The sequence below is a fragment of the Pseudoliparis swirei genome, chromosome 3 (genome assembly GCF_029220125.1).
Source record: "Pseudoliparis swirei isolate HS2019 ecotype Mariana Trench chromosome 3, NWPU_hadal_v1, whole genome shotgun sequence".
Taxonomy (NCBI): domain Eukaryota; kingdom Metazoa; phylum Chordata; class Actinopteri; order Perciformes; family Liparidae; genus Pseudoliparis; species Pseudoliparis swirei.
The window spans coordinates 6069202-6096130 of record NC_079390.1 but is presented as its reverse complement, the minus strand read 5'-3'; the positions used below and the strand labels follow the sequence as shown (position 1 = coordinate 6096130).

At 43.6% G+C, this 26929-nt stretch overlaps 1 protein-coding gene across 8 annotated transcripts in view; it reads left to right on the top strand.

The window, feature by feature from the left end:
- stard13a (StAR-related lipid transfer (START) domain containing 13a) overlaps positions 1 to 21329 on the top strand; it is a 69052-nt gene extending 47723 nt beyond the window's left edge. For 5 of the 8 annotated variants that reach the window (XM_056444715.1, XM_056444723.1, XM_056444729.1 and 2 more), the window contains 13 exons: positions 7501 to 7572; positions 8635 to 8716; positions 10024 to 10108; positions 11183 to 12468; positions 12859 to 13029; positions 13428 to 13587; positions 14275 to 14473; positions 15182 to 15395; positions 16020 to 16134; positions 16754 to 17005; positions 18366 to 18583; positions 19174 to 19350; positions 19449 to 21329. In XM_056444715.1, the coding sequence (XP_056300690.1) occupies positions 7501 to 7572; positions 8635 to 8716; positions 10024 to 10108; positions 11183 to 12468; positions 12859 to 13029; positions 13428 to 13587; positions 14275 to 14473; positions 15182 to 15395; positions 16020 to 16134; positions 16754 to 17005; positions 18366 to 18583; positions 19174 to 19350; positions 19449 to 19566 (3149 nt within the window). In that variant the 3' untranslated portion in view covers positions 19567 to 21329. Of the gene's footprint in view, positions 1 to 5244; positions 5885 to 7500; positions 7573 to 8634; positions 8717 to 10023; positions 10109 to 11182; positions 12469 to 12858; positions 13030 to 13427; positions 13588 to 14274; positions 14474 to 15181; positions 15396 to 16019; positions 16135 to 16753; positions 17006 to 18365; positions 18584 to 19173; positions 19351 to 19448 lie in introns of those variants that run through there. The other 3 variants (XM_056444740.1, XM_056444707.1, XM_056444750.1) reach the window with 2 other exon arrangements.
- Positions 21330 to 26929: the final 5600 nt, after the last annotated feature.

Sequence of the window (26929 nt, the reverse complement as noted above, 5' to 3'; positions counted from 1 at the left end):
TGCCGGCTCTGGTTCTGCACCTCCTGGTGTACAAGTCCTGCAGGGTGGGAGTGTAGTTCAATAGTGCGCTCAGCCGAACGCACTACTCTCTGCAGAGCCTTCCTGTCCTGAGCGGAGCAGTTGCCAAACTAGGCTGTGATGCTTCCTGTCAGGACGCTCTCTACAGCTCCAGAGTAGAAGGACTGAAGGATCCTCTGGGAAACTTTAAATTTCCTCAGCTGCCTGAGGTGGTAGAGGCGCTGCCTTGCCTTTCTCACCAGAGTGTCTGTGTTTGTTGACCATGTCAGATCCTCGGTGATGTGGACTCCCAGGTATTTATACCCGCTCACCCTCTCCACAGTAGTCCCGTTAATCCCCAGTGGTGAGTACGTCCTCTGTTGTTGTACCCTCCTAAAGTCCACAATCAGCTCCTTAGTTTTGGTGACATTCATGATGAGGCTGTTGTCCTGGCACCAGAGTGACAGATCAGCAACTTCCTCCAGGTAGGCCAAGGTCCTGGGGAGTTGCAAGCGTACCGACGCCGGGTTGATGACTCTGGACACTGGAAACGGACCCACAAATCTCGGAGCCAGTTTCTTTGAGGCGACATGGAGTGGTAAGTCTTTGGTAGAGAGCCAAACCTTTTGGCCTGGACTGTAGGAGGGAGCGACCCTGCGATGAACGTCCGCAACAGCCTTCATCCGAGCTGAACTTCGGAGAAGAGACTGGCGAGCACCAGCCCAAACTCTGCGACAACGTCTGATCATGGCATGTGCCGATGGAACCATCACCTCTTCCTCGTTGTTAGGGAAAGTGGAGGCTGGAAACCATTGACACAATGGAATGGAGAGAGACCTGTGGCCGAGGAAGGGTATTGTGGGCAACCTCGACCCATGTGAGGTGGTCACCCAGGTGGTCTGGTTCCGGGAGACGAGACAACGAGCGTAGTCTCTAGTTCTTGGTTCAGACGCCCGACTGTCCATTTGACTGAGGGTGATATCCTGATGACAGGCTGACGGTGGCACCTATGAGTCGACAAAACTCTTTCCAGAAAGCGGAAATGAATTGTGGACCCCTGTCGGAAACAATGTCATTAGGGAATCCATGGATCCGGAATATGTGATTCATCATGACCTCTGCGGTGACTTTGGCAGAGGGAAGCTTGGTCAATGGGATGAAGTGAGCCATCTTTGAAAATCGATCAACCACTGTTAGAACCGTAGTCTTGCCTCTGGATGAAGGAAATCCTGTCACAAAATCCATCGAAATGTGTGACCAAGGACGTTGGGGAATCGGCAGCGGCTGGAGCAAGCCCATCTTAACTTGAGATGAGGTCTTATTACACGCACACACCGGACAAGCCGCTACATACTCTGCCACATTTTTCTTCATGGATGGCCACCAGAAACGTTGTTGAATCCTGAACATTGTTCTTGCTACTCCCGGATGGCACAGCACAGATGAGTGAGCCCAGTGGATGACCTTGGAGTGAAGAGCCTCAGGAACAAACAGCAGATTGTTGGGACACTCGCTAGGTGCTGGATTCATGACATTTGCCTCTTTAACGCCTGACTCCACTTGCCAGGAAAAGGCTCCGATCACACGGTTAAGTGGAAGGATGGTCTTGGGCTCACCGCAAGTGGTTCGGGATCGAAAGACGAGACAAAGCATCGGGTTTTTGATTCTGAGACCCGGACGAAAAGAGAGTGTGAAGTTGAATCTACTAAAGAAAAGTGTCCACCTGGCCTGACGGGAGTTGAGACGCTTAGCCTTTCTTATATATTCTAGATTCTTGTGATCTGTCCAGACTAAAACGGTTGCTCTGCACCCTCTAGCCAGTGTCTCCATTCCTCGAGGGCAGCTTTTACAGCTAACAGTTCCTTGTTTCCCACATCATAATTCCGCCTGCCGTTGTCAACTTCCGCGACAGGTAAGCACATGGATGCATTTTGTTGTCTTCTGCAGAACGTTGAGACAGTACTCCTCCAATTCCCTCATTGGAAGCATCCACCTCGACCATAAACTGGCGCTGGGGATCTGGAATGGTGAGTATGGGAGCTGATGTGAATCTATCTCTGAGAAGTTGGAAAGCGAGATCCGCCTGGGGGGTCCACTTGAAGGAACCTTAGGAGAAGTCAGAACATGCAGAGGGGCAGCAACAGAACTGAAATTCCTAATAAACTTCCTATAGAAGTTAGCAAATCCTAGGAACTGCTGAACCTTTTTCCTGGAGTCTGGTGGGCCACTGGGATACTGCACTGACTTAGGATCCATTTGGATATGATTAGGTGAGACTATGTATCCTAAGAAAGACACCTCTTCTGTGTGGAACTCACACTTCTCTGCCTTGACATATAGCTGATTCTCCAGTAGTTTCTGCAAAACCTGGCGGACATGGTTAACATGAGATTTAGCGTCTGGGGAGAAAATCAGTATGTCATCCAGATACACAAACACTGAAATATTCAAGAATTCCAAAACCTCATTCACCAAAGCTTGAAAACAGCCGGTGCATTGCACAGTCCAAAAGGCATTACCAAGTACTCATAGTGACCATTCTGAGTGTTGAATCCAGTCTTCCACTCATCCCTTTGTCTTATTCTACCCAAGTGATATGCATTTCTTAAATCCAACTTGGTGAATATCTGAAGCAGTTCAAAAGCAGATGACATGAGTGGCAGAGGATAGCGGTTCTTCACCGTAATGTCATTTAGTGGACTGTAGTCTATGCAAGGTCTCAGAGACCCGTCTTTCTTTCCCACAAAGAATCCCGCTCCGGCTGGAGACGATGAAGGACGGATAATCCCTGATTTGAGTGAAGAGGAGATGTATTCATCCATTGCTGTTCTCTCAGGTCTCGAAATCGAGTAAAGTCTCCCTTGGGAATGGGGCCCGGTAAGAGATCAATGGGACAGTCAAAATCTCGGTGAGGTGGTAGCGACAAGGCTTTAGACTTGTTAAAATCTTCCTTTAAATCATGGTAACAGGAAGGTACCTTCTGTAGATCAGGATAGTCAGGGTGATCTATAATGATCCTACTAGAGTCTGTTGGTGCATTAACAGGTTGCAAAAGTTTACACCTGCCCTTACAATCCTCTCCCCATTCCTTAACTTTCCCTGAAAGCCAGTCTATGTGAGGATTGTGGATCTTCAGCCAAGGAAACCCCAAAATAATCGGGTACTGAGCCGACTCAAAAATATGAAATTGCATGCTCGGTATGGTCCTTATTTATAGTAATCCGTATGGGCTCAGTGCAATGGGTAACTGTGAACAACAAGCGGCCGTCTAAGGCACTGGCACTAACAGGATGAGATAGCGGACAGTTTTTATTTTTAGCTGTTTGACTAGGCCCCAGTCTATAAGGCTTTCGTCAGCCCCTGAGTCTATTAACACACCCTGGTCAATGGTCTGATTGTTAATACAAATGTCTACCTGAGTAACAGGTCGAGGAGGAAGTCTGCGGAAACTTGCTCACCAGCGCCTCCTTTTGACTGGTGAGCACGATCTTTCCCGGCATGAAGCGAGTTGATGACCCGGCTGGCCGCAGTAGAAACAGCAACCCTCCGTGAGACGGCGATGCCTCACCTCCAGCGAAAGCCTGGTTCTTCCAAGCTGCATGGGTTCACCGGAGTCATTCGGAAGTGTAGTCCTCTGATGGTCCGGTAACATGAGCTGGAAATCCTCAGCTGGCAATTCTGGAAGCTGGGAATAACAACTCGGTTGCGACGCTCCTCTCTCTTTCCGAAGACGGTTATCGATCCGGATGGCCACAGCGATGAGGGATTCCAGATCCGGGTGTCTCCAATGGAGCCAGCTGGTCCTTTATCGGTTCCGAAAGTCCTGTCATGAAGGCAAGAGCCGGAACATTCCATCCGCTGTCCGCTGCTGCTGTACGAAACTCGATGGCATAATCAACCACCTGACGGTTGAGCTGACGTATTTGAAACAGTCTTCTGCTGGCCTCCGTAGCAGGCGATGAGTGGTCAAAATGCGCTCATAGTCTCTATGAAATCGCCAATGAGTAACATAGTTCGGTGTCTCTAGACCATTCTGCAGTAGCCCAGGCTGCAGCTCTTCCCGTTAAATGAGACACAATAAACGCCACTTTACCATGCTCAGATAAAAAAGCTGCTGGGTTGTGTTGGAAATGCAGATCACACTGTACCAGAAAGGCTCTGCAATGAAGAGTCTCCGGAAAATCTCTCCGGAAGAGCCAGCCGTAAGGGAAGAAACAGCCTGACCTGGGTAGTCAGCTGGAGTTTTGACAGGCAAACTCTCAGCTGTGGATGACGTCACCGGAGGAGCAGTCTGTTGATGAGTGAAAAAATTATTCATTTGGGCAACCAGTTGTTGCATCTGTGTAGATAATTCTTCCTGAACCCCAGCCTGGCGTCCTCTCAGCTCTTGTATTTCCTGGCTGACTTTGTCCAGCTTTTCCTCGTGATGAAAAATCGTCACGCCCTGTACCGACAGAGCGGCGTGAAGCGTTCTTGGGTCGGCTGGGTCCATAATGGTCAGTTCGTTCTGTTACGAACTCAGACACTTAGGAAGTAGGACCCAATTGCACGACCCGGGAGCCAGAGATAAAGTATTTGTAAGTACTTTATTTTTCAGTTCTGCAGTGAGCAAATGAAAACGCTCACGTAGTGAGGGATCAAAAACTTTTCAAGAGCACAAAATACCCTGACCTGATCATGGCAAAAGACAAGACGAACTGACAAGGAACACTGGGAGACAGGGGAATTTAAGCACATGGTAACAAGACACAGGTGGGACCAATCAGGGGCGGGGCTGACACTGATGAGCATAGGAGACAGGTGGGATGACAGGTGAAAACAATCAGGAAGCCTGGAATGAGAGAAAGCTAACATAAATGACCTGAACCTCTCTAGCATATCTGTCGGTGCACAACATACCTCTTAAGATTTATTTTCTTGAAATCTCTCCCACTCTTCATCTGCATCTCATATTTGTTTTTTGGCTTCTCTATAAAGAGTCGATAATCTTTCCATTATTATGATTCCTCCCTGTGGTTTTCCCACAGGGAGGAATCATAATACCAGCGGCCCTCCCTCCAACCCCAGCTGTCTGCCTGTCTCATCCTTGTTCTATCCTCTGACTCACTGGGGGTAACATCTGGACTGTGCTAAGTCTCGCGTTGGGGTGTGTAATGCATGTGCACTGCATTCTCCCACACATTTTTCTGGTGTGCACTTTTGGAGAGTAAAAGCAAAAGAAGGAAGGCCGCGGTCAGAGTCTCCTTGCTGGCCTGCCGCCCGGAGGTTTGAGCTGACATGTGAAGTGAGCATCCACCAGCCTGTGACCACGATGCAAACACCAGCTGAAATGAGACATTTGATGGGCAGCAGGAGCTCTAGCGATGACAAAGCAGACGTGGCGTCGGTGTCATCGACCAGCTTCTCGTAGGAGCAAAGAGGAAGAAAGGATGAGGAGAAGCAAAGGGGACGCATGGATGAAGGAGAGGGTCCGAGAAGCCGAGGGGTGCGGAGAGTAAACAGAAATGCACTCAAGTGTAAACAAAATGGATTAAAAAAAGGCAACGTACTAAAACAAGAGCGAGAAGAAGAAAGAGTCCAGGGCAGCATTGGGCAGGGAGGGATGTAAAAATAGAGAGATTTTTTTTGTTTTTGTATGTGGATCATAACAAAGCAGAAAGTGCAAGAGGGAGAAGAGGCTGAGGAGCAAATTAGAGGGAAGAGAAACCCTGCATGGGGCAGGCAGGCTGGAAGAGGGAGGCGAGAGTCGTACACACAAGAGAGGAGGAAGGTACGGAGACGCTGCCACTTGATGGAAAGCTGGATAGCGGAGAGGTGGACGTGTCGTGGGAAGAAGAGGAGAGAGATCAATAGAAGCATGTCATCACTTGCACCATGAGGGCTTCAAGTAAGTTTTCAGGCTCTGGTCCGGCGTTTCTAAAACGTCTTTTTGTGGACAAGAAGTATTGTTCGTGATCTATTGCTTCATATGTGACTGAGAGAGAGAGAGAGAGAGAGAGAGGAGTTATGCTGAGAATGCAGCGAGAGGGACGTAATTGCTAGATTGCGGCGAAAAGGATCATTTCCTCCGACCGTTCTCCTCTCTGAACTTTGTCCCCTGTGTTTTTGAGGCGCTTCCTCTGAATGAGTGAATGAGTGAATAAGAGGGTGGTTCCAAGAAGAGGTACGAGATCGGGACAGCGACAGCAGTATGATGTAGAAATAATGTTGGAAGTTGGTGTGTTTTTAAAACGAGAGAGAAACTGTTTGATTGTAATAACTCAGCGTGGAAGTTGGTATTATTTTCAACTTTATAATTTCGAAAACAACTTGAAATTGCCTTGCAATCTATACTTTATTGTTTATAATTGGGGCGGCTGTAGCTCAGTGGGGAGAGTGGACATCCTGCAACCGCAAGGTCGTCGGTTCGATCCCCGCTATCCCCAATAGTTGCATGTCGAAGTGTCCATGAGCAAGTCACTGGCTCCCCGGGTGCATCACAGCAGCCCACTGCTCCTTAATAACGAAAGATGGTTCAAATTCTGAGAATAAATTCCATATATGCATATAACTATATGTAATATGACAATAAAAGTATTTCTTCTTTTCCATAATTTACATTACTTTTTAAAAATCTTGCTTTGAGTTTTTAGAAGGAGTCCATTTCAAACCTGAGGCTTTTCAACTCGGTTATTCACAGTTTTAAATCATACGCACGTGCGTGTGTGTGTGTGTGTGTGTGTGTATAGGTGTAAACGTGTTTGTGCGTATATGAATGCGTCTGTTTATGTATTATATCAAACAAATAACACTCATTCGATGGAGGCACCAAGATCTTTTATAATGTCTTCGTCAACACAACGCTGTGCAGAGAGGTGTAATCAGTGTCTGCTCATAAACACACACACACACACACACACACACACAGGCATGAACGGTGCCGAGTCGAGCAGTGTGAGCAATACTAATGCTGGCGGAAAAAAGTAGTAAAACAAATGCCTGTAAAGCGCCTTGTGGTGCTGGCGGCAGCATCTAATGGGGTGTGGTGCCATGTGTAAGGCCCGTTAAACTTACGCATTAACGGCTGAAATCGAACTGCTGGTTAAATTGTATAAAGTGTTTCCTTTGTCCCCCCCCACCCACCCCCACCCCCCACTGGCTCACTTCCAACTTTTCCAATCTCATCATTCCAGTAAATTCCCAGAGGAAAATATAATCCCCTGAGATGTTCCTCTGCCGTAAACCACACATGCTGCGATAGGGGATGACACACACACGCGATGTTAAGCTCTTCATGGCTCTCAATGTATTCGTGTTTGTTATTTGAGAGAGCGGATGATTAGCACGGCGCCTATAAAAGACTTCAGTCCGCTGGAATTCAGAAGGAAATTCAATAATTGTGGGACTTTCCTCCACAGAAATGTTGTTTTCAGTTTTGATATTACAAAGTACATCAATTATCCTCAAATCAATGTGATCACATTATGATGTGTGCACTCACATGACATGATTTTTGCTTTACAGAGATTGAGGCGAAGGAGGCTTGTGATTGGCTTCGAGCAGCAGGATTTCCACAGTACGCCCAGCTCTATGCAGGTAACACACACACACACACACACACACACACACACACACACACACACACACACACACACACACACACACACACACACACACAGTAGTCAAAGTCAAGCATTTACCCAGCTGCCTTGTTTCACACAAAGACCTCCCCCTTCAAATCTCTCCGTTCTATTCCACCCCCGCCTTTGGGTTTCTCTCTCTCTCTTTTTTTCATCATCTCTGTTTCTCTCCCTCTCTCTGCTATCTCTCTATCTGCGTATCCTCGTCTTCTGGGCCGCTGCATTCTATTTCCAGTCCATAGTTCCTGTCCAGAGGGGAGGGGTCATGGGAAAGGCCTTGCTATCACTGCTGGGACTTTCTCTCTTCTTCATTCCACCTTTCTCCGTATTTCCTGACTTATCTCTTTCTGTCGTGCTTTTCATTCAGCTTTCTTTTCTCTTTCCTTCCTTCCTTCCATCCTTCCTGCCATCTTGCCCTCTACACGCCTCTCTGAGAAGCCGACAGGCGTTCATTCACGTGACGAGCATCAGGTCTCATGTAGTTGAGGCACAAACAGGAAATGGCCCCAGTAATCTAAGAAGTAGCTCAAAAAACCCAATACCCCAAACACACACACACACACACACACACACACACACACACACACACACACACACACACACACACACACACACACACACACACACACACACACACACACACACACACACACACACACACACACACACACACACACACAGTGCTGAGAACTAAAGACTCTTCGACTCCTCCCGGTTGGACGTGATGCCTGCAGACCGCCACCACACAAAGAATCACCAAAATAAAAGGCATGAGTCATTTTGACGCCGGCATTGTGTGGAAATCCGGTTATTTGGGGGTTTCAAAAGGCTTGTGTGTGTGTTCTGTAAACGTATGCACATGACGGGTGTCTACAGCGGTGGCAGCAGTTGTTCCATGCTTCACAGACTTCAGAAATGCTTAACTGGCAGAGGAAACTGCCGTTTTCCTGTCAGCCATGAACTAACGAAACTCAATCTCTGGTTTCCTTCTTCCTTTTTGACTCTCTCTCTCGTACAGATTCCCAGTTTCCAGTTGACATTTCCTCTGTGAAAAGGGACCACGACTTTTTGGATCGGGATCTGGTAGAGCCTCTATGTCGGTGAGGACGGCAACATGTTCATCCTGTACACTCCAGTCACCCTTACGCAAGCTAAACTCACTCTGTGGTGTTAACTAGTCAACGCCCAGATTCTGCACTTGTCCCTGCGGCTTGGTGCGAAGCGCTAATCATCAGATGTTTGACCCCAGCCCCTAATGAACTCCCCATCCCTGCTTTGCACTGAGACAGCCCAGGCTTTGATCTGGTCGCCTCCCCGCCCTCCCTGCAACACTCTGATCTCCCATTCAAAGAGCAGAGACCCTCAGGGGGCCAAACAGGGGGGCTGAGAGGTAACGGGTTAGGGGAAGGAGTGAGGGGGAGTGTGTGTTTTAAGTCCCTTAGTACAGCTCTGCCATCTTTTTGTCTCACATCTCCCATTCCTCTCGTCCCGTTGACGTTTTCCCGCCTAGCAACAGTGTACAATTTCCCCTTTTTTCCCTTCTTCTCCATTCGGTGTGTTGATTATAGCATGAGTGATTTCCTAAAAGCCGTATGTATCAGACAAGTTGAGAATAAGCTGAATGGTAAATATCTCTTGTTCATGCATCACTCTTTACATTGTTTTTTTCTCACAACTGTTTTCATTTGGAGTATATACTGGGTTATATACTGCTATACGCTTTAGGAATCATATCATATCATTCTAAATCAGTATGGATATATTCAACGAGGAGGCATGGTTTGTTTCATCCTGCAGAGATACAGGGTGTGGAGACTACAGTGGCTCCCCATGTATATTTTAAAACGTGAATGTTTGCTTTAAACCAGAAAGACAGTTGACATGACAGCTTGTTTCCTCTTGGTATTCTGGTTTGTATAGAGCAGCAAATAAAATCCCTCGTCTGCCAGTTATATATGAGAAGGCGGAGAAAATAAACAGTCAACAAGAGAGGATTTCTGAGTGTAGTATTAGAGGCTGAAATCTTTCAAATGACAGAGGTCAAAAGCTTCCCAAAATGTGTTTTAATCACCCCATCTTGAAAGGCACCAACGCAGACACCACCCTCCTAACCAGTGGCTGTTCAAATTCCCCAAGTTGCAGAACCAGAGCAGGAACATGGAGGCGTGGAGGTAGGGAAGTGGAAGGGGAGGAGCCGGTTTTGGGAGAAATGCATTCATTGAGATAGTTGGGGGTGGGGGAAGTGAGGTAGAGTGTAATGAGAAGGATTGAGTCAGAAGACATGATACGGGGAGACAGTGAGGAGTGCAAGAGAAGAAGGGTGAAAATGAGGATGTGACAGTTGATGAGGAAACTCACAGAGAACACGTATCCAACACATTAAACTTACCGTGTGTTTTTGTTGCAGACGTCTAAATACTTTGAACAAGTGTGCCTCCATGAAACTGGATGTCAGCCACCCCAAGAAGAAAGTAAGACAACCTCTTCCAACTGTAAGCCATCAAGGTTAACACAGTCTTTGTTATTGCTCACGCTTTGTCAGCGGCCACCAAGAGACACATCGGGATCTTTGGTCGTTGCTCGTCTTACAATCTGTGTGTCGCTGGTGAGTTCTTTGTCTAATCCAGTGGTTCTCAACTGGTCTGGCGCCGGGACCCACCATCTTCCCTTAATGACAAGCTGCGACCCAAATAGCGGAACATTCTCAACTTGTGCAGTTTCAACCAGAGATAGTATGGAGACTGAATACGTACGCCAACACAAAAACAAGTTGGCGATTCTAGAGAGGAAACTATTTCTATAAAAGCTGCATTTTAATTAAAAAACAAAAAGTGCATCTTCAGGACACGAGGTATTACAACAAACATACGTATCATCAGCCATTTTAAACAAACTCAACAGCCTTTATGCAGAAACAAACATGTCCAACAACTAAGAAGTAGTATACCGGAACAAAAAGACTCAAATGACCAAACTTCAATGACCTAACTTCAAAGTCTCCCCCATATCAGGATGGTTTGATCCAACCTGGCACACGCTGCTGAAAACATGAAGGGAGCCAGCAAAGAAAACGACAGTCCGCTGCATAAAAAAGCCCCTTCAAAATAAAATAACAGGATGAAATTTTTTTTCTTTTTTAAATTTGCCCAGGCAAACCCGCGACCCACTAGTGAGAATCACTGGTCTAATCAATGTACATCTGAAAATGTGATGCCTTGCTCCTTACGTTGATTCACCATTTAAACTTGATGTTCGCTCTAAATTGATGGGAATTCAAACTGGAATTTATCATAGATTATGATTTGTATTATTTGTATTCATGACCAGATATATTCCAGATATCTTCTAATCAGTAGTGCTGATAATAAAGGACAGTTATCCAAATATGTCCAACAATAAATCAATGATAAAACTAAATCCAAAATGGCCGATAAGTGAAATAAAAGTCAATCTGGATTTTTTTGATATAAGAACACAACAGATGATCTTAATTGAAAAGTAACTCTTATTTAGAGCCATGTGTTGCAATAGTTCGACTCTGTCCTAACTCCTTCCTGGTTCCACAGGGTGATGACTCTGATGAAGATGACCCGTTGGCTCTCAGTAAAAGGTGGACGTTCGAGTGGAGCAGCAGACGCTGGTCGCGCCTGCAAGACTTCCTGTTGGACAGCACCGCCGAAAGCAGCCCGACGGGTCCGGGGGAGGTTCTGCTGCACGGCACGGTGAGCATCGAGAGCGTGCTGTCGGACCTGAGCGAGCAGGAGATCACGGAGATCTCCTCGTTGCACAGCGAGGACTCCGCCTCCGCCATACCTGACTCGATATCGATGGCGTCTCTCTCGGCCTCCTTCCACCCCCATCGGGATCTTCTGCACTACAACTCCCTGCCGATGAAGAGCGTTCGTCACGGGCAAGGAGGGCGGAGCAAAGCCAAAGATTTTTTGCGCCGCATGGAATTAATGCGCACCTGGGGGCCGTCGTCGAAGCGGAAAGGCTCAAACCGCCGGGCGCCTCTGGTCATCGGCGAGCCGGTGTTACAGGGCGAGGAGCCTCACGCGCTCCAGGTGCTCCAGTGTACTCCCATCAGCCAACTGGAACACAACCACCAACCCGACGGGGACACCTCCCCCGCGTCGCTTACCGACGACCGTAAAGACCGGTCCGCGCGGAGTCCCGTCGGCGAGGCGGTGGCGCCCGGCGCGAAGGAGCCCGCCTGTGCAAAACAACGCAGCGCCAGCAAGAGAAGCAGCGTGTATCTGGAGGACGCGGAGCTGCTTTCTCAAGGGAAGAGGCCTGAAGGACACGGCCCGTTTGGCAGAAACCAGTTTCACTCGTATGAAAACCTCCTGGTTCACATCCCCAAAGACCATAAGCCGGGCACCTTTCCGAAGGCTCTGTCCATAGAGAGCCTGGTGCCTTCCCCTGGTGATGGAACATTTGGCCTCCAGACACAGGGCCAAAGATCTCCCCCCAATAATGGCCCGGGTGAGCCCTGGTCGAGCAAACCTCTGTCGAAGCCCCGCTGTCCCGGAGCTCCACGTGGCAGCAGGGTGAGTGTTTACGACAATGTCCCGGGCTCCCACCTTTACGCCAGCACAGGAGACCTGATGGACTTGGAGAAAGAGGACAATCTGTTCCCTCACCTCGACGACATCATCCAGCACGTCAGCGGCTTGCAGCAAATAGTGGACCACTGGAGCCGCAGCGTGCTGCCGGAGGATGAGACGGGGGAGGGCAGGACCACCCCCAGTGAAGGCGAGAGAGCTGGGGTCTTCTTGATTGACACCGATTCGACAGGAACCAATCGGGAGAGGCGGGACTCTGGAGTCGGGGCCTCGCTGACAAGACCACGGTGAGTAAAATCACAAGCGTGAGTCATAATATCTCAATGCAGAGGAAAGCTGTGGTGCAGAATGTCAAAGAAGAACCAGAAACTTGGTCTATGAACTACGATGGATGTTAACAATAAGCAGTTTGGGTATTTCACTGTTTCACATTTGTTTTTCTTTTCAAAACAAATTGGAACTCACCTGGAGGTTTTCTGATTGGTCTCATCATTTCCAGATGTCAGAGAAGATTGTCTTTGAGAACAACGCTATTATTATAAATAGGAAATATGTCTAAATCAATGGAAACAAGACCCAAGTAGTAATTGTCTTTAACTTTGCCTGGTGAGGCCTTTACAATGACTGAATCACTGTGTGTTTCTCATTCTTTCCTGGTATTCTCTCCCTCATCCCAGTCTCCGATGGCCCAGCTTCAGAATCTCTGATCATCTGAAGCAGCCGGCATCTTCGCTGCAGATCAGCAGCCAATCAGCGGGCCAGCTCAGCCTGCTGCAGAAGTTCTCTTTGCTCCGCCTCACCGCCATCATGGAGAAATACTCAATGTCTAATAAACACGGCTGGACATGGTGGGTATACACTCTGCCACAGGCATCGTCCATATGTTTCTCTGCTCTTCTGTACTATGGGGCTCATATTTCATGCATTTATCCATAATTCTGGGAATTTTACACGGTGTGATATGTATGTGTGTCAACTTCTCTACATCAGAGCTAAAACAGCAGGACCATATGCACCAACACCTTCACACAAACCCATAACATCTACTCCATATACACTTATAGCGGGTCTGTGTATCATTTTGGACGCCAGTCTAGGTCAAAATACTGGCTTTAGATTCACAAACTCACTTTTTGTTTTTAATTATCCCTGGGAGAGAAAGTCTGTTGACCAGCATGTACATGAAGGGAAAGAGCATCTTTCCTCCAACACACTCCCCTAATTGTTTTCTGTCTATCGCTCCCAGGTCTGTGCCCAAGTTTATGAAGCGCATGAAGGTGCCAGACTACAAAGAGAAGAGTGTGTTTGGTGTTCCCCTCATCATCCATGTCCAGCGCTGTGGTTTTCCGCTCCCACTGTGTTTACAACAGGCCCACAGCCACCTCAGAACACACTGTCTGGACCAGGTTAGAGAGCAAAACGCATTTATAAGAGTCTGTACCATGTATATATATTTATATATGTCCATATACACAGTGCTAATCAGAAGTTAAATGTAACTAAGTACATTTACTCCAGTACTTCCATGCCATGATACTGCAGTTCTTGTTGAAATAGTTTTAAACAAGTGTTATTACAGTTATTAGTTACACTTTACTTTATGTAGAATGATGAGTTTAGGAAACACCGGGGGCGTTTGTAGGATTTAAAGAAGGGGGGGGGGGGGCTAAGCCCCAAGGGGAGTAGCACGTTTGGGTATTTTTAGCTATTTTTTGAGGGAGGGATACCAGATATCCATTGTTTCCGACAACTCATAGATTGGTTCAATCAGAAAAAGTGTGATTGTTGCTCAGTTAACACAATAGACAGAATTTCAGGTTTCATAGTGATATTTTATGCTCATTGAAACACTATCACTGAGATAAAGATGATCTAGTTTAGTGTCAAATATGTCATTCAATGGAAACAAATATAATAATAATATATATTTTAGTTCAACGAATCGAGAGATGTCGATAGTTATTTCTTGTAGTTCGAATTTGCTCTTTCAAAAATGCCCTAAAATAGGCCTAGCGACGCCCCTGGGAAAACACAAAGCAATAAACCAGTGGTTTTCCAACATTTGGCTTCCTCTTCTTTCCTTCCCATCTCAGGTGGGATTGTTCCGCAAATCTGGCGTGAAGTCCCGTATTCAGGCTCTGAGGCAGCAGTGTGAGTTGTCCCCCGACTCCGTGAGCTACGAGGACCAGTCGGCTTACGACGTGGCCGACATGGTGAAACAGTTCTTCCGAGACTTGCCGGAGCCGCTGCTAACAAGCAAGCTGGGGGAAACCTTCCTGCATATTTACCAGTGTAAGTCGCCTCGGAGCTATGAATGCCGGAACGTGTCATCGCAGCATCTGCCTCAGAGGAAGCGACTGTCAGTGGTTTTAATTGTTACGCCTTGATGGAATTTCAGTCAGCAAAACTGTGTCATCTGTTAAAAAACATTGTGTTTTAATATTATTACCTTCGCATTGAAAATGCGGAAGGTTATGTTTTGATCGCCGTGTATTTATTTATTTATTAATTTATGTATTTATTTGTATGCGTGTTATGCGCATAACTAAAAAAGTATTAAACCGAATCGCATGAAATTTGGTGGGATCATTGGTTATTATCCGGGGACCATTTGATTAGATTTTGGGATCGATCGGGTCAAAGGTCAAGGTCATGAAGAGGTAAAAATCTTCTTTTTACCATAGCAGTCAATTTTTATCCAATTGGCATGCAACTAATGCCAAAATGTTCATAATTCAATGCCCAATCTTGTGATATGCGAAGGTATGCACTCTACCGAGTGCCCATTCTAGTTATGAACTGTTTCACTGGAATATTCATGATGTCATTCATCACATCTGTTTGATATACAAAGTAGAATGTTAACGTCTTGCTCTGTGTATGCTTTATGTGTATGAAATGTGAATCTTTGTACTAAAAGACATGACTGGATGTTGGGAACTGAGACTTTTTCTCCGTCATCAATCACTCACTTCCTCTCATCTTTTTTTCTTCTTTTAGATGTCCCAAAGGAGCAGAGGCTGCAGGCCGTCAGAGCGGCCATCTTGCTGATGCCGGATGAGAACAGGGAGGTCCTGCAGGCATTGCTCTACTTCCTGCGTGACGTGACTCTGCTGGTGGAGGAGAACCAGATGACGCCGATGAATCTGGCCGTTTGTCTGGGGCCTTCACTCTTCCACCTCAGCATCCTGAAGAACGAGTCGCTCTCACCAAGGTGCAGTCACAAGCGGACGGAAACACCAACGCTCGCATAGAAAAACTAGAAGGGGCACTCGGTAGAGCGCATACCTTCGCATATCACAAGATTGGGCATTGAATTATTAACATTTTGGCATTAGTTGCATGCCAATTGGATACAAATTGACCATGCTATGGTAAAAAGAAGATTTTGACCTTTTCATGACCTTGACCTTTGACCCGATCGATCCCAAAATCTAATCAAATGGTCCCCGGATAATAACCAATCATCCCACCAGATTTCATGCGATTCGGTTTAATACTTTTTTAGTTATGCGAGTAACACGCATACACATAAATAAATAAATAAATACACGGCGATCAAAACATAACCTTCCGCATTTTCAATGCGAAGGTAATGACAATAAAAGTGAATAGTTAATATGCTGATGGAAAACAGCTCGTACCACTGCTACCATGACTATCATGGTGACTTCATTTCCTGTAACTTACCCCCATGTCTAAATGTCAATGTTATGGAAAGTCAGCGTGCTATCTGTAAGACCTTCTTGTGATATAAATTGCTTTTACCTCTTCAAGTACATCCCTCGAGGTAAATGAGTCATATTCTGCATATTCTGTATAATTTCTATTCGTCAAGGTCAATCCAGAAGAAGTACACGACGGGACGTCCCGATCAGAAAGACCTGAATGAGAACCTGGCGGCCACCCAGGGTCTGTGTCACATGATCACCGAGTGCCAGTGTCTCTTTCAGGTGAGGATTCACAATTTACTTTGTTTCCACGAGAGTGCAAGATAATAAGTGAGTGATAGAAGTTGCGCAAATGAATTAAATTGACTAGGAATATGTGACATTAATATCTGCGAAGCGTCGAGATATTTCCCTCGCTGAGTTGTTATTTTCCGAGGCCTCGGCATTATTGTGCGTATTGAGATCATTTATAAAGCTGTATATCATCATTACCTTGAGGCTGACAGCGTGTACTGGATATACTACGGCTGGCAGGGAAAACCTATTCAGAGACTTCACCATACATGTTGTAGTTTAATGTGGTTTTAAGAGTTTTCACAAGAGCAAGAATGGTCTAATCTTATATAAAATGTATTTGTTTAAAGGTTTTTGTAAGATAACAGAAAGGCAGAGGACATTTAATATTAAGCTGTTCACCTTTTCTACTCAAAGAAATGTAACAGGAGCAGCTATGGCTACGGTTTTAAATCTCTGTTGTCTCCAATGTTGAAGGGACAATGGTGTCAAATTGCACTCTTTTTGTTTGCCAAGGTCTATTTTCTGCTCCAGACGTGGTATTACTCAGACTTGAGCTGATGCGGCGCGATGTGATGTGATGCACGTCCTCTGGCTGTCCCCCCAGATCACAGAGGAGATGGTGACCCAGTCACGCAACTCCTACATGGAGGCTGAGCTGATGGTGCCCCCGCTGGACGAGCTGTGCAAGGCTCACGAAGAGGAAGTGGATGAGGACGAGGAAGAGGAGGATGAGGAGGGATCCTATCACGCGCACCTAGAAAGGCTGGTCCAGAACCTGCTGGAAGAGGCCAAAGATAAGAGCAGAGGCTGGGTGTCTCGCTCGACAACCGACCACACAGAACTGGCATTCAAAAAGGTATTTCATCTGTCATTGAATTTCTGGAATATTGTCGGAGTTTGAGAGGGGAGGAAGAAAGAAAGAAAGAAAGAAGGGAAAAGAGGCATCTTCGTACATGCGTTTAGAATCTAGAATACTACTATAATACTGCAGATTTCCCAGTTCTCCACAGGAAGTACAATAAAATTCAGCTTTTTATATTTGATATTTTATTTAGGTATTTTTACAGAAATACAACCTTCACAAGTAAGAATGCATCATAATAATACAACATAAAAGTAAATAGAAATAAAGTACAAATTAACAATGCATCTGGCCAAGAAGAGCCATAAGGAAACACTAAAATAAAAATGTTAAAGCAGGAAAATAATTATAAATAAGGAAACAAAAAATCAAAACAACCATGCAACACTTCACCAATGTTGTCAGTCAATCATAAATTGGGTCAACCAAACAGATCTCTAGATCTATATATTCAAAGAGTTCTATTCACAGGGTATCTTTAACTAAGTTTTATACTTATATACACTACCGTTCAAAAGTTTGCGGTCATCCAGACAATTTCGTGTCTTCCATGAAAACTCACTTTTATTTATCAAATGAATTGAAAATCGAATAGAAAATATAGTCAAGACATTGACAAGGTTAGAAATAATGATTAATATTTGAAGTATTCATTTTGTTCTTCAAGGGTTTTCTAATCAGATATTAGTCTTCTAAGGCGATTAGCAAACACAATGTACCATTAGAACACTGGAGTGATAGTTGATGGAAATGGACCTCTATACACCTATGGAGATATTTCATTAGAAACCAGACGTTTCCACCTAGAATAGTCATTTACCACATGAACAATGTATAGTGTGTATTTTTGATTAATGTTATCTTTATTGAAAAACAGTGCTTTTCTTTGAAAAATAAAGACATTTCTAAGTGACCCCAAACTTTTGAACGGTAGTGTATATGGGTTGCATCTTGGTGAAACATAGTTTTTTCTTTTTAAGAGATGCTGAGTCTCTGGCGCTAACAAAGTCCCAAATCCTGTGAGGTTAGGGAGGGCGTGTCACTTGCCAACTTCGTTATATTTACATATATTTTGTCCATTTTGTTCATCTAGCTGTGTACATGTCCCTTCTCAGTCTCAGAAGGAATGTCATTTTTTCCATCTCGTGGATTTCTTTAATTATTTCAGTATTTTTTGCTGCTATTGTTAGTATTTTTAGGAGGTACCTGTCATTTGCTGTTATTCCTTCTGGTAGAAAATGCAGTTCTTTAAACACATCTCTGTGCATGGAGACCCACATACTTGTCAGGTACGGGTCGAATCTCTTTTGAACACCATCCGAACAAATGGTAACACTCATGATGTGTGTGTAAGGTGGGAGATGGAAACCCTCTGAGGCGATGGCGAGTGTGTGTGGAGGTGTCGGCGACTCCAGACGAGGTGCTGCAGCGGCTGCTGAGAGAGCGCCCCCTGTGGCAGACGGATCTACAGCAGGAGAAGGTTCTGGAGACGCTGGATAAACAGACCGACGTGTACCAGTACTCCTACTACAACATGGAACCGCACCCCAGCTGTGACTATGTGGTACTCAGGTCAGGATTCATGAATTCAAATATTTGCATGCTTTGGGGGCGGAGTTTCAAATGTATTTTATACACAACCTGCTGAAGCATTCCCTAAAATACATAAATGTGTAGAAAAGCAACAACGACAAAAAGCAAAGCTGAAACTTTATGTCGATTAGCCCATCAAAAGAAAATTATAGTTGGCATCAATGTCAAGTGAGAAAACTAAAAATGAGAGAGTTGCAGTTTTCAAATGTGGGAATCTGCTGCTTATCTTATCTATTATTTTGCTTTGTTTGTCAGACAATTTTTTTTCAGATGTTTTATAGAGCACCGATTAATTCATTTACATAATCTGCAGATTAGTCAACAATATAAATATGTATTAGTTTTTAGTTTTTTTTCTGATTGTGCATCTTTTTGACAAATGTACAGGCACATCAAAAAGTACATATATAAGATATTTAAAATAAAGATATCAGCGGCATGATTTGTTGTTAGCCATTACTGACTGTTTCTCAGTAGAAACTAAATAAATCCATAAAAGATAATTTAAAAATGTATTAGTTGTTATCAAACCATATCTCCCACTCCCACATTCTCTCTCCCCCCCTCAGATCGTGGCGTACAGACCTAAGTAAAGGCTCCTGTGCGCTGGTGTGCGTGTCCATAGAACACGACGACAGCCCCAGCACGGGAGCAGTGAGGGGGGTGGTGCTGGAGTCACAGTACCTCCTGGAGCCCTGTGGGACCGGGAGGACCAGACTCACACACATCTCCAGAGTGGACCTCAGGTGTGGGCGAGACTTCAAGAGCTCTCAACGTTAACGCTTTTTAAAATGTTTTAAACAATGCAGTCGTTAATGTAGCTGCTTTGCTTTTGTTGTTCCAGGGGAAGATCTCCAGAGTGGTACAACAAAGCATTCGGTTACCTGTGTGTTAATGAAGCTCAGAGGATCCGATCCTCTTTTCAGTCGTCGGATCAGACGAGCCCCGAGGCCAAGAGCTGAACCCCAGACATCAAGCTTCATCTGGGGCCCCACAGCCACAGCAGCGGGGCCTGAGAGGCCCAGAGGGGAATCATCCAGGCGGCGGACTTTAGTACCTTCCTCCACTGCTGAGCCACAAGCAGCCGTACTGTAGCGTACTGAACTGAGTTACCGTCATTCACAGAAAAAAGGGAGTTTTTTGCCATGTATTCCATCAATTCTGCATAACAACATATCGCCACTTATTTATACCATAAATATTGAATTGTCTACCATTCATTGTTTCCCCCACCGAGGAGACGTCGGTTTCCAATTCCAAATGTGAAACGGCTAATTCGATTTTATTTGAATAGATATTGATGCTTCATATAATAATCTCATAACCATGTCGATTTTTTTGGAGGAGTTGTGGAGACAGAGCGTATTTTTCAGTATTTGCTCTGGATTATTCTTCTAAATCCTCTATCTTGCAAACAAGGAAACATCCAGCACCAGACGGTGTGATCCTGAGATGATTTCCATCTCTTAACACCTTCATTTGATAAAGCTGGTACTGATGATATAGCATGTAAAAATAACATAATAATAATAATAATAAAGGACACAAGTAAAGTAGAATACCCATATTTGTATTGGTAAATTACTTTTAGAAATCTATTTTATCGCCATCTCTTAAAATCTCTTTAAAATTTCACATGGCCTGCCAGTGGAATACAAACGACTAATTTGATTAAAACTGTTCTTAACTATTTTTCTTCAATTGTTTTATTGACAATACCTGAAAAACCAGGACACATACACTGCAGATCTGCTTTTTTCCACCATCAAACAACAATGACATGAAATAAACAACAGCAAATGACATCACCCAACCAAAGCATTGCCATTCATTGTGAGGACATTCAGTCCTCAAATGACTCTTAATCCTGCTTTTAATAATCTTGCATGTTCATAAAATAATCTAATTTGATCTCTTTCTCTATATTTTATTAACTTGTCCATTTATAAACTAATGCTCCTAGAAAGCTGTGACAAAATTATTTTGGGTATACACATTTATAAAAGGCACTTGATTATGATGGAGCCTTCCCCAGATGAAGATGCATAAATCCCACCAAAAATATCCCTGTTATTTGGAATGACCAGGACCAGTACAGTGTGGCTCTGTGTCAGTGTTGCATTGTGAGACGTGCACTATATATGCATATATATATATAGCTCAAGCACACGAGGGATCTGGATCCCACAAAGGGCAAAAACATTCATCAGGTCCATACATGTGCTGATATGGAAACATTGTGTTGGATATCACTGTTGATTTACTTGTCACTATTCTCAGTGTTAATCTTATCTAAATCTTATTTTAAAGTTATCATTGTCATTATATATACATGTATACTGTATCACCTTTTGTTGTTGTTGCTGTCATGTTATATACAATGTCTAAGACATGTGACCATTTCACTGCTTCCGGGAAGCATGTTTGAAATTGTGTGTGTGTGTGTGTGTGTGTGTGTGTGTGTGTGTGTGTGTGTGTGTGTGTGTGTGTGTGTGTGTGTGTGTGTGTGTGTGTGTGTGTGTGGATGCGCCCGTGTATCTGCACTTTAGATACACGAACCGCCTTTATTGTAAATATAGATATGCCGCTTTTTCTGTGCCAGCAGATCAACCATCGTAGCTTTTCCGGGTCTTCCTATCATATTGATATGTTGAAATGTGAACTTTCCAGAATTCTCCATCCTACTAAAGCATTCGCGGAATAAAACTTGCTCTGCCGTGGCACTGCCTTGGCTTATATATCTGTCATGTTTCAGGCTGTAGGCGTTGCTATGATACAATATCTCTCCAGTGCCACCAAAATCCTGCGTGGACGCTGTTTGCTGGTGTGCCAAGTGTGTGTGTGTGTGTGTGTGTGTGTGTGTGTGTGTGTGTGTGTAAATATGTGTGAGAAAGACAAAGAGCGAGTGAGTGACTTTGACGCGAGCCCTCGGCTGTGTGGGAAGAGGCTTCAAACCCATCTGAGTCGCTGAGACCAGGGTGGTGATTTCTGACAGTGACAGAACCATTGTTACTAAATAAGATAATAAAACATCTAAAAATTCAACAAATCGTAGTTTTCTTTGGAAATATCTCTGACACTAAATTGTTTTAACGTTACGTGGCATAATAACGTCACAAATCAATACATGCGTGCAATGTTTTCCTTTTTACATGACATGTCATTTAGCTGATTCTTTTATTCAAAGCAACTTACAATCCTGTTACATTCATACACCGTAGACACAGCAACAGGGAGCACCTCAGGGTCAAGTGTCTTGCTCAAGGGCACATCGACCGGGCGGGGATTGACCCGCCAACTGGTTGAAAGACGAACCCGCTAACCACTGACCCTCAGTCGCCCCACTGTCCTTGTCATGTGCCCTCGTGTCCACGGAGTGGTGCTCTCGCCACACTGGAGTCTGAAGGTCACGGATGAATCTGGACACCGGGCCTGCATGCAGAATGTTTTCGGGGGTTTATGAGTCATCATCAGTGGGTTCTCTCCCGATGAAGATGTTCTCTGCGTAAACTCAGCTCGGATCAATACTCAATCACATTTACCTACTCGGCCGTGTCAGATGGAGAGCCTCGCAGAGGGCGACGGAGGTGTTTCAACACAGACGCCACTCTCCCTGTAACAACAAAGGAATGTGTGAAACATTACTTTGAGCTCCTACCCCGTTTAGCATGTCGGTGATGTTATCTAGGGCACGCGGTTACGGCTCCTGAATGTCAATGACGCTCGGCACCGTGGGTGTACTTCGGCTCCACTGACAAATGAGGAACATCATGTTGCAAATTACACCATGAAAAAGAAAAGAACAGATTACTGACAAGGTGACTCAAGCGTTGTATTTTTTAACCCAACTGAATACAATAAATCCCCAAGGGGTACTTTATTTAATTATTTTTTCATTATTTTTTCTAATTGAAAGTCGGAATCAATTAGACACTTACAGATGTCTTTCAAACAATTAACATTGCATGTGCAGATTTTTCGATGATGCTCATTTTAGTTATACATATTTAGAGAAATAAGTGTAAAACATAGGATAAACAACAACAAAAAGACAGAATAAGAAAAATAAATAAAAGAAAACTCAGTCATATATTCTCTATTCTATACATTCTCTATTGGACATTCATTGATTTATGAAGTGTGTACATTTTTATAAGCAAACATAGACGTAGACTGTCCAAAAAGAAAGTGTAACCTGCTCGTGCAGCGCTGTTTCTTGTTATCTTCAGATAAAATGCAGAGGGGTCAATAAGGTCATCAGTGGTCCTCCACACAGGGTGACCCTCAAAGGGATTTGACGGTGACCTCTTCTGGAAAGAACAAGGAAGTGCACGTCCAAGAAGTCTTTACGTCCCTCTCTTGAACAACATAAACATCTTTATGAATAGAGGAGAGTGTCGTCGGGTGTTGTAGAAATCTAAAGAGTCATGAAAAAGATACTGACACCGATTGCAACATGGAAAAAGTTTGTAGAAATCAAATTGTAGTTCTATTATTCTTTGTCCTACATCCCCGATGTTGTGGTTATCGTGCCCACTAGTTTCCAGGATTAGGGAGTTTGAGGGATGTGAACACAGAGTATAATTCTGCCGTGGAGTCAGTTAGTTTGCTTCAGGCAACGACTTGAACCCCTATTTGTACACATTAAAAGTATATACCGGATTAACTATTGGCGATACATCCATGGATTTACAGATACCTATCACTGGAGCACGTTGACACTTATGGACACTTTAAAATGTAATTATGTGGCAAGCTCTGCTGTTATAAAGAGCCTAGTTTATAAAGGGGGTGTGGGGACGTTTATTCGCCATGGACATCGGAGTCCCGGGAAATGTAAGTAGTGAATCTAAAAATATGAGTATGACGTCTGTCTGTTCAGATTTTACTGATTTATGACTTCAAGTACAGATACAAAATTCTGCTCACTAACTCAAGTAAACATAACAGACTATTTAAATTCACTTTTTAGGTTTTTTATTGTATACCATGGAACATAATAGGCCTAAAATATTTAAAACTGGAAATCTAGTTTGTTGCCTTGGTGGGGAAGATATTATAATAGGCATATTGGAAAGATTTCTCTATGAAGATTCAATTTCTGCAATGCATGTTAACACCAATGATAATCGATGCTAACCTTTTGAATATGGTAAGTTAGTATTCTTTTTTTATTTTATTTTTAATGTATAGAAGTCCAGTCTGTTATCAAACTGAATCAACACATCAATAAAGTTTGTAATCTGTGTTGTTCTGAGTAATTGCATTAAAGTTACCAAAATAATATGCACAAAAAATACACTTAAGAATATCCTAAATGTATTTATAATTGATAAAGATCAACTTAATTTATTAGTGCTTTCGGATATGATTTCTGAATGCAGGCTTATAGCCTTTTCATTTTCTTTTATACTTTTTCTACGCTTTAAATACCACAAAGCTGATCCATTTTTTTCGTTTTCCTTTCATTTTTAATATATATTCTCCTCCATTACAGATATGCTAAAATAATTGCAGACGCGATGGCTTATCTTAACCCCGCCTGCTTATGTAACGCTCTAATTAACAGACCAAAAATAGCAGAATTTGCAAAAAGGTAACCGTATCTCATTAAAGAGACCAGCGTCAGATTCACACTATTCCAAGAATTGGAAGTTGAAGTTGAACTCAGAGTTTGTCGTGCTGGACTTCTGACGCTTGTTTTATGTTGTTGCTCTTTATCTCTCCCACATTCACGCTATAAAGCTGAGCAGGGAGCGAGTCAGACACGGGGAAACAGATGTGTCTCTTCTCAGACTAATCCAGTGTCTTCTTCCAGACAACCATGATAAGGGCATTAATGAATAAGTTATCCAACGGATGAATTATTCATGAGCCCATGTTGCCACTTGTGTGTGTACAGTATCCTTGAGTGTATGCTTTAGGCATACTTTCACTAAAGAAATGCATAATTAATGACATGCATCAGTGAAGCATGTGTGAAATGTTTTGAAACAAAGGATTTCAAAAGAATAAGATCACTTAATTTCAGTACATACGGTCCACAGCTGGATCTTGTTATTAATCGAGTCTGTTCTTTAGCAGATGTGACTTCAACACTGCTGAACAGACTGCATCAGATAAATAACCCCGATCTAATGATGTGGCATTCTGGGAACACATATCCATGCAGATATAGTACTGCAGTAGTTCATATGAACTTCATGAAGGTTAAGGTCACCGTTTACATTTGTCACTGTTATGGCAAACAGGTTGAGCTTGACTATGAGACATTCATTACAGATGTGTCCAGCTGTGGATGTCAATAATTTTGCTGGAGGAAACCAAAAGCGTAGTGCATCATCTTTTCAATCCTTTTTTGTAGACATCAGTATATAAAAACCTTCAGAGCAAGAAAAGCTGGACATTGAATCAATAATTCAGAGTTAGGTGCAAATTCAGTCACGTGTTGCTCATTTGAAGGATTTTGTTGATGAACTCGATTGGTGGAAGGTCGGTAGGGTTCATTTCAACTCAGATGTGTATGTTTTCATCAGGATGGCAAATTCTTGTATTGTGCTGTCATGTGTAATTATGTTAGGACTGTTGTGAACCAATTAGATTCCTTGTTGACAATTCTGTCAACTAATGGATTAGTTGATTTAGTCTGGAGATCTATACAACTGAGTTTCTTCAAAGAATCACACGAAAGCACCGTTTTTATATCTTGTGTTTACCAGAGATGTGCTCATAAGTTTCTTATAGTAAAAAACTAATAACAACAAATAATCAAGTAAAAACATCATAGTCATGTTTGAAGAACACAACTGAAGAGGAGGAGGCAGCACTGACGTACAATGTCCTGTCTGTGGGACAAAATGCACGTTGCCTAAATGGATGGAACGAAATGACAGATCCATTGGACGTTCTAATTTTGATGTGGTGTCATAATGAAAGTTAATACTAACCTTAATGTTGAGAGCAATTCATATTTAAAAAAAGTTGCCGAACCCTGGTTTACACTATGACACGCAGCAGGCATTTTTATACAGATTCTGCACTGCATTATATAACTGATGACTCTGTGTGTGTGTGTGTGTGTGTGTGTGTCAGCATGGACACGCTGTACATCGAGACACCGACTGTAGCTCCAACAGAAGCACTTTTAGGTATATTTATATTTTTGTCTGATGAGTTTGAAGGTGGGCGTGGCCTTAATTAGGGTTCTCAGGCACTTTACATCACTGGTCTGATTTGGTGTTGCAGTTGGTGGAGATGGTGCTAACGTCTGTTTCTGACTAATCAATTTTCTGTTGGACAGGTCAGCTGGATGTTCCTCCTTATTGACCCAGGTGCCTCACTGGCAAACTCGTTAGCGCTGCTCAAGAACAGAGTTTGTGCCTCTGGTGTTTTTTAATTAAATTTAGATTAAAGCAGCTGATTTTCTGAAAGATAACTACCCTCCGATCGTTGAAAAGCCCAGAAGGTCTTATTACAGCACTAAATGTTTTCTTTTCAGTATCCTCTTTCCAAATGGAGAAAGAAAATATATTTTGTGACTATTGCTCGAAAAATGTAGATTGCCAAATTGATGTATGCCCTTGCATTATTTGTAATAAATGAATAAAACATGTATGCTTTATTTTCTACGTGTTTGAAAAGAACATTTAAAATGTTATTTCAAGTTGCATAAATTAAGCGTTACATCTTTGTTCCGATTAAGGAAAAAGAGGTGCAATTTAGGACCGTCTTTATTAATTTATCATACAGCGGATCAAATATGTTATCATCAAATATGTTATCATCCGGGTGCTAACCGTCTTTGAAGATTTGTGACAAATGTTGACCCTCCAGATTTTTCAAAGATAGCCACGTCATTATTCCGTAATTAAAAATGGGATGCTTAGCTTTGTGAAAGGTACCGACTTCGGCTTGCGAGTGGTGCCAGGTCGTCTCAATGTTGGTATGCTGACAGTGGAAACTATGGGCTATTTTAATGTATAGGTTTTTGAGAGTATAAGTTTGTACACTTGAAACACACACACACTAATGCACAATGTGCTCTGTCATTTGGAGTTTTGCTTCTGGACACCTGGTGAAGAAGTTCAATATTCACTCTCTTTTAGCTCCGTTTCCACCAACTCCTGAGGGGAATATCTGTCTCTTTAGCAGCTAAATGCTCCATCATGTTGCCCAGCTAGTTGCTCTCTGCATCTGTCTGCAGGTATCTGGTTGGATGTGTACATACCAGTGGCGGGCCGTGCATTTTCTATCTAGGCCTTCAATGTCGTCTTACTACAGCTGAACAACCTCATGTAAGATTAGTTCACCATGTATTTACGAGTA